At 18.5% G+C, this 9,464-nt stretch overlaps 1 protein-coding gene across 1 annotated transcript in view; it reads left to right on the forward strand.

Moving 5' to 3' along the window:
* Positions 1–8,243, forward strand: part of LOC102672425 (ran-binding protein 9) — a 14,771-nt gene extending 6,528 nt beyond the window's left edge. The window contains exons 3-6 of the mRNA XM_031514474.1: positions 4,165–4,277; positions 4,620–5,048; positions 5,519–5,836; positions 7,746–8,243. Of these exons, the coding sequence (XP_031370334.1) occupies positions 4,165–4,277; positions 4,620–5,048; positions 5,519–5,836; positions 7,746–7,879 (994 nt within the window). The 3' untranslated portion in view covers positions 7,880–8,243. The remainder of the gene's footprint in view (positions 1–4,164; positions 4,278–4,619; positions 5,049–5,518; positions 5,837–7,745) is intronic.
* Positions 8,244–9,464: the final 1,221 nt, after the last annotated feature.

Genomic DNA, 9,464 nt, shown 5'->3' on the forward strand with positions numbered 1-9,464 from the left:
TTTGCACTTAATTTTTTTCTAATTAATTAAACTTCATTCACAAATTGCTTATTTAACAAATTTCATCAATTAGAAAAAGATAGAACATAGATAAATGAAAATAAAATAAAAATTAAAACATTTAGCATGTATATTTGTATTGTAAATTATATTAATTATTTATAAATTATAATTCATGAAAATCAGATGATTGCTAACTGAATATTTCTCGTGGAAATTTCTCATGGACTTGTTTATCAATTAAACTAGCAGAAAGTAAAGTAGATATAAAATTTCTAAATAATAGAACTATATAAAAAAATACTGAATTATAGTTTAATAATTGCAAAATCATAAAAAAAGTAATAAAAAAATTATAGTAAAGTCAATTTAAATGTACGACACAATTATTAAATTGCATATATTTTTATACGATGGAATTTTGTATATTTGTAATATTATAAATCAGGTATATTGTGTAGTATTGTAATCAAACTATTACAAATATTATCAAAATATTATATATTAAATTTTGATTATTTGTTGTAGAGAAGTTTCTTAACTATAGCTAATTATGAATTACATCATGCCCATTATTTTTGATTAGAAAAATTTCATTCAATAACAAATATATACTTACATATGAAGTAGTTCATATATAATGAACTTCAAAAAATATAAAATCTATTCTGTAACTTTTATGCATATTCAAATTTTCGATTGTATAATATATAAGCCTCTTGAAAAAATTTCAAATGATTTTGCTTTAGAATAAGTGTCATGAATTATATTTATTTAAATTATTTCAAAGTATTTAAATTATTTCAAAATAAAATACAATGAAAACTACTTTAATATATACAAACAAATATGTCTGATATGAGAATGTTGCAGAATTTATTTTGTATCAATTATATATATTTTATGTTTCATTTATTTGTCATAAGTGGAAGATGTTCAGATAATTATATAATATTAATATTATAATGTTAACATATTCATGGAATATTTTCAGAGAATCAAAATAAATATAAAAATTAATATGTATTATAAATAATGTATTATAAACAAAAATGTCAATTCAGATTTATTTATTAAGTTATAATTCAAATTTACGTTAAATGATTAAAATCTATTAAAATCTATTAAAATCTATAATTAAGATCTATCTTTGTTATATTATCGCATTATCTCGTTTCATCGCCTTGTTTTATCTAACACAAACTTAAATTGTTTATAATTAATATAATTAGTATAATAAGTTTCAATTAATATTTTTGTATATTAAATTTTCTTTGTTTTGATTTTTAAAATCGATCTTTCAAAGAGATTTTATATATATAATAATATATAAAATATTATATATTATTATATATTTATAATTATAAAAAAATATATATATAATATAATATAATATAAATATATATAATATAATATATATATAAATATATATATTATAAAAAATATTTATAATAACTAGATAAACATTAGATTTACGAACATTGACTATATACCTTCTTTTTACTGAAATTCATTTTTTTGACGTATATATTAAATTGCAATTTTTTTTTGTAAATTATTTATTTTAAATCTATAGATTTTTATACATTTATACTTTATACATTTTTTACATGTAAACTTTATCTTGGATGTACACTTTCCGCATATATATTTGTTAGATTTAATGCAAATATAGTTAAATCCCAGATAATGAATTGAAGTTGCTATTTTGTTTGTCGTGATGATCACTGCCCAATTCTTGAGTTAATTGAAAGAAAAAATTCTTTCGAAATATGTTTATTCCAATGATTTCTTTGTACAATATCCAGGCATTGATGGTTGTCAAATCTAAAAACAATTATAAAATATGTGAAGGAGCCATCTACGAGATCCTGCTTTCACAATATTTTCTTCATTATCAGCATTTTTTAACTTTCGCTTTTAGTATCTAAAATAATATACATTCTTTTTTTTTTACGATATGTATTGTGATAATTTTCATTATCCCTGTCGTTAGAATCTTCAATTTCGTTGATATTGTTAAATTCTTCCTCACTTTCGTATAATTCGTTTATATCAGAATCCGATCCAGATTGATCTTCATTTATGCTGGTTATTTTTTTTATTCTTTTTATTATTCTTTTTTATCAATTCAATATCTTTTAAAGACTTGCTCATAATAGGTATTATTAAACCCTTAGTTAAATAGGTAAAATATAAATGTAATGTAAAAAATATTTTTTTTTGGGTAGGTTTTGAAAATACTTTGAAAAATTTAAATCTTCATTTATAAAAATAAATTTTTGCTAATCTTCCAAATAGCACTTATTTTTTTCAAAACGCACTGTTGAAATTATCTCTCACGTGTTTTATTATCAATTTGTTTTATAAAATAATAAGACAGATTCATTTACAAAAATCTTTTCTCTGCAAAATTCATCGTTAAAGGGATTATTTGTTATCATTTCACAATTGTAAACAATTTTGATCATGTATTTATTGTTAAACAATCATTATTTGCTTGGTATTCATTGTTATTTCATTTTTGTTATTTCGCAATAATTGATCTATATAAATTAACTCGTCAAATTGAGGGATTTTTGTAAATATAGATATACAATATCTAGAAATAATAAAATATAAATTCCAGAGAAAACGAGTAGAAATATATATTTACTGCATTACATCATTAAAAACCAATATGTAATGTCTAAAGAATAATATTTGCATGTTTAAAATTTTTAAGCATAAAATCGAAAATCCATCAAATTGACGGATTCGGTAAATCTAGTAATATATATATTCTATATGTCTCAAACATTTGTTCAATATTTTAAGATACTTTGTATATTAAACCTAAATATATTCTATATATTTTCAAAATTTTATAATTTTTTTTAATAATTATTAAAATTAATTAATAATCTGAATTGAAAGAAATTTCTTTTAAGTGAATCATAATTTTTTAAAGTTTTTCACAAATTGTAATGTATTTCTCAGAAATGAAAAATAAATATATAAATGTATTTATTATAGTTAAAGATAAAATAAAAAATGTTTTTACATTATATAAATTTTTATAATATTATGTATATTTCTTTATTTCTCTGTAATAAAAAGAATTATCTGACTTATACTTATTTACTATATTTCGAATAAATAATATAATTGTGTATCTAATATAATTTACGATTTGATATATTATTAATATATCTACTATAATCATTTTACTTTTAAAATAGCATTATTTAGGAAAATATTCTAAATTTACACAATAATATAAATATATTTATTCTTATTATTGTCAAATTTTAATAAATTTGCAATTGTTTAACATTATATAAATTACACATTTTTTAAATGATTCCCAAAGCAATTGAACTATTAAAATGATTTGAACTATATTTTTATATATGTATGTATATTTAAATCTTCTTTAAAATTTTTAATTGTAACAGAAAATCTTTGAATTAAATCATTATGTTATGTAACACAATAATCGTGATGAAATATTACATTCTTCTCAACTATTAATTAACATATTTTTATTTAGATATAAAATTTATTATATTTTTTTATTATAAAAACTTTATATAATTTTATTCTATATAATTATAACTCTATATAATTATAAAAACTCTATAAAATTTATTATATTTTTTTATTATAAAAACTCTATTAATTAGTATATTTTTATTTACATATAAAATTTATTATTATAAATAAATATAAATATCTTTATATATGTATTGGTTCATAATATTTCAATATAATAAATCAATATCAACATTGTAATACGATTTCCAAATTTTAATATATGGATTTTCATATTTTAATGCTGTTATTGTTTGAGCAATTCATTTTTGTAAATCCAATATTAAGAAATTCTATTAGAATAAATTTTATTTATTCTTGTTTAAATAAATCATTTAACTAATTCAATTTTGTTACATTCTTTTTTATATTGTATGTATTGGATGAAAGATGCTTTAATACATTATTTATGTTTTGAATTGAATTTTATAATCAGTTTTTTTTAAAAAAGAAAATAATTTAAATAAAAATCTATATTATTTCGAATATTATTACATACAACAAAAAAAATAAAAAAAATAATTTTTTATTTGAAAAATTTTTATTGTTTCTTATATAATAAATTTTAGAAATTTTTTATTATTTTTTCAGAATGGTGTCAACATATTTAGTCCATCACGGTTATTGTGCTACTGCCGAGGCATTTGCCAATAGTACTGGTCAAGGATTTGAAGAAGATCTTAATTCTATTAAAAATAGACAAAGTAAGTACATAATAATCATTTTCAATATTTTTTATTAATTTATATAATTAAAAAAATAATCGCATTGAACTAATAAATTGAATATTTTTTATTAAAACTATTTGATATAATAGATTCATTGTGATATAATAAATAAAATAGATATATTTAATACATTTTAAAAATTAATTATACTAAAATTTTTTAATACAAAATGATACAAAGAATTTTATTTTATTAAAAATTATCAAAAATATATATATATATATAATTTTGATAATTGTATATATTATATATTTTTCTTTATTATTAATTATATATATAAAATATTATATGTAATATATATAACATTTTTTATTTCAGAAATTTTGAAATTGGTATTGGCAGGCAGAATGGGGGAAGCAATAGAGTTAACCAGTCGATTATATCCAGGTCTTCTCGAACGAGATCCAAATCTTCTTTTTGCTCTTAAATGTCGACAATTTGTTGAAATGGTGAATGGTAGTGATTCCGAAATTACTCAAAATTCCAATATTAATCAAACTAGTGTTATACAGTCTACGAAGGCTTATACGAAATCCTCAATGAATAGCAACATCGAGGAAATGAATATGAACAACGCTATGAATGGTTCTACTGAACAACAGTTAGTTAATGGACAAATTGAAAATGATGTAGATATGGAAGAAAATGTCATAAATGGCATGAAAAGTAATACTGAAAATGGTTATCAAAATAACGATTTGAATACCAATGGATACAAATGTCAAAATGGAGAAGATGTCGACATGGGTGAGATATTATTGAGTTATTTTTATTAATCGCGTTTATTAAATTGTTAAAAGAAATTAAGAAGTGATAAATTTTTCGAAAAATTGAGATAGATTAAAAATTCTATAATCTGAAACTTCACAAAATAATTTTTTTTTTCTTTAAATAACCCATTTGTTATTCAAACGCATTGTTTAAAAGATATTCTTCTAAACATATAAGACATTTAAATTTAATCAATGTTTTCATTTATTTTATTAATAAATCAAGAAAATCTCTATAATATTTTATTTATCTTTTTATTTTGAAAATTATAAGAATTCTTAAGAATATATATATTTAGAATATTATTTTATAAATGGTGATATAAATATTCAATTATTTGTGAAATTTAAGCAGAAATAAATAATTTTAAATAACAATTTTTGTTAAATATTATTTAAAATATAATTTTAAAATGATTTCTAAAATAAATTTTGATATGTCACCAGAAACCAACAATGTTAGTCAAATTCAACAACAAAATGGTAATTGTAATATGGAGAATATATCGAATAAGAATAACAAAAAACAACTTTGTGGCGGTGATAAACAGGCAATTGAAAAAATGTTGGAATTTGGAAGACAATTATATTCTCAATCGATACATTTGCGACAACAACATGGAAAAAATGAAAGCAATAAAAAGATGCTTCAAGATGCATTCAGTCTTCTAGCTTATGCAAATCCATGGAATTCACCAGTTGGTTGGCAACTTGATCCTCAACAAAGGGAAACTGTTTGTGCAAGACTTAATTCTGCCATACTCGGTAAGCGAATCATTATAATTTATTGATTATATTGTATTTATTTGCATATGTAACATAGAAGGGCAAGGTAACATTATAGAATAAAATAAATTATGAAATTATTTGCAAAATTTTTGCTTATATTTATTTAATTATTGTTTTCATGATAAAATCATTTTTTTAAAAATCATTTACATTTTAATAAATTATAATATATTAATAAATTATAATAATTTTTAAAATGAAATTTTAAAAAAACATAATTAAAAATATTTAATCAAAAATATAATTACTAATTAAATTTAAAAAAAAAATAACAAATGATTTATTTATTTTTTTATCTTTTATTTAGGATAGCAATATGACATATTGAAATTTTATAAGATAACAATTATTTACTATGTATTTGAATAAAAAAGTAAAATTATATGTAAATAAACAATTCTAAAATTTTTATATTAATTTAATTCAATATTAATTCATATTTTTATTTTAATTAATCAATTTTTTAATAATTTTCTAGTTTAAATTATAATAAATCTTTTGTGATGAAATGATTTTTTACTTAGATCTTAATAATTATTTATTTTATTAAATGAAATTATTTTATTGAATTATTCAATCATTCTTCTTTAAATATCTCATTACTATTTATATCTTATTTATTATTTTCTAATCTCTTTGATTTAACATTTTTGTAATTTTTAATTTCTATTATTAATTTCTATTAATTTCTATTATTTTAATCATAATAATTCATATTATTCTATTATTTTAATCATATATGGAAATTATTTGATTATTTTATATCTAATTTCTCAGTTTTTTTTAAACTCTAAAAAACTATTTGATTATTCACAATTTTAAATTTTTATTAATAATAATCAATTTATTAATTATTTACTATTTATATTAATTTACTATCAATTTTTTTAATTTGATTATATTGTATTATATTTTATCTATAATTTTTAATTTATATTCAAATATTATTATATAATTTATATTAATTATTTTATTAAATTATTTTTCTATATGTTTTATAATCTATATGAATATAAGTATTTTATAGTGANATAAATACATAATTAAATATATAATCAATTTTGTTTTCTTTTTGAAATTATATAATTTTTTAAAAATGAAGAATGATGATTTTTCACGAGCAATTCATTGAAATAATTTTGCCATTACATTTAATTTATTGTTAAATATTAAAAAATATTTTGATGAAAAATTCTAATGTTGCAAAAAAAATTATAATTTTGCAATACAAATAATATGTAAATAATATTAGTACTCATTTGTTCATATTTTTTTATAATATATCTTTCATATAATAAATGTTAAAAAATTTCAAAATTTAAACTAATAATTTTTTTGTTAAAAATATATTAATATTTTTCATAAATAACAAATTATTGAAATATAATTAAGAAAGAAAATTATATATTGTTTCGAATTATTTAATTTTTATTTTTAAAAATACTTTAATATTATTCAAAATAAAAGAAGATATTTTTTCAAATGAATCTATCTTGTTTGTGTTTTGAAGTTTATATAACTATAAATCTTTATTACTAAAAATATATATTTATTAATATTTTAAAGAATGCTAACATATATACTTATATTTAAATATAATTATGATTTATTTCTAAAATATATAGTGAATTTTATAATAATAGTAATAGTATATTATATAATATATTAGTAATATATTAGTAATAGTAATTTTTGAAAATACAAAATTCTTACAAAAAATCTTTCATCAATAGTTGTACATCCATATTTATTTACATCCATATTATTTTTAAGAAAAAAATATATATTATTTTTATTATTTTATATCACTTTTTAAATAAATAATATAATTTTATAATTGAAAACATTCTATATTTTGTAATTGAATGGAAAATCATACTTTTAGAATCGAGTAATTTACCTCGACGACCACCTTTGGAAGTGGCCGCGTCTCATGCAAGAGAACTGGTACGATTGATGTCTCATGCTGGTCTTGGGGCATGCGGTTTCGCGGTCGTAGACAATATCATTCAATATTGACGATGCCTACCTCTGCTGCCACGTCTGCTTCTTCTGCCGGCTCGAGTTTGGTTAGTAATTCTCTTATGCGTATATTACGCATTGATTAGGAGAAGCTGGGGATAGTTGATACGCACATTACCATATGTTATAGAAATTGTCCTATAACAACCGCGATTTGTAGTCTTATAGTTCTATATCACTGAAGAAAAAGAGAAAAAAAAACAAAAGTCCTATGTCATTTTTAAAATAATAAAATCAATATCTTTGTAATAAGAAAATCATATATTATGGCTCAAATAAATATTTAATTTTATTTATTTTATTTTTATTCATAATAAAATATTTGTTTTCTGTAAATTGAATAAAGCATTTTGATTTTCGATCATTGATCTGATTTTGATCATTTCAAAAATCAGTTCTTTTCATTGTTTTTATCTTATTTTATTTTATTTTCATTCTTATTCTATTATGTTTTCTAATTGAATTGATTCTCTATTTTCTCTGATGATTTTTGCAAATAATTTTATTGAACATGATATCTTGTTTATTTTATTATAATTTTCTTTTGTAATTAAGGCACAGTTTTCATACGAACATTAAAAAAAAAAAAAAAGAAAAAAACGAACAACGAACGTTATATCCATCTTTTAATATATCATAGCATGTTGTAAAATATGCTGTAAATGTTATGTTGTAAAATAAAAAAAATAAATAGATATAATTCATGTAACAGCTTCAATGCCTTACAAAATGCAATGTTATAATGCAAATGTTAAAAAATGGAAATTATGTTTTTCAATGATCGTATGATCCTAAACTAAAATCCTAAATTAAAATAAATATTGAAATATTGATATTATTTCTTGCTGATTAAATTGATTTGAATGATAGTCTACTATGTTTTGTTTCTTGAAGTTTTGTAATGAAATTTTTGAATGACAATAATAAATTTATTAAATTGTTATAATTGATATTGTTATTATTATATATATATGAAAAGAGGCTGATTATAATTATAAATCATGTAATTTTATCATATGTAATAATTTGTGAAAATTGCTAAATAATTAATATTTTTAATGTATCAATTATCCCTAAATTCTTAACGGAAGATTTTTTGCATATTTGTATATTTTTTATTTCCAATATAGATAATGATTCTATATAATTTATAATCATTTACATCTATCTTGTAATGAGAATGAAAGAATGCATGATTCTTTAATAGAGTGTATGACTCATTATGTAATCTAATTCTTAATTTTTCTAATATAATTGTTACATATATTTGATTTTATATATATTTTTCTAAAATTATATGAGATTTTAAAATATATTGTCTTATTAAATCTTTTAATACCTTAATGTAATATTATTTTATGTATTTTTATGTGTTAAAAAAGTCAAAAATGCATTTTTTTTTTAATTTTCTATATTCATAAGTGGTGCTGCAATTAGAAATTAAAATATATAAATATGAAATTTTTTTACATGAATTAGAGTTTTATCTCTGTACCTGCGATAATAATGCAATACAATGTAAATATAATATAAATATAATTTTGTAATTAAATACATTATGAAATTTTTTTTCTCTTGAAGG

This window comes from Apis dorsata, unplaced genomic scaffold (assembly GCF_000469605.1).
Source record: "Apis dorsata unplaced genomic scaffold, Apis dorsata 1.3 scaffold_1011, whole genome shotgun sequence".
In the NCBI taxonomy this organism is placed as follows: Eukaryota; Metazoa; Arthropoda; class Insecta; order Hymenoptera; family Apidae; genus Apis; species Apis dorsata.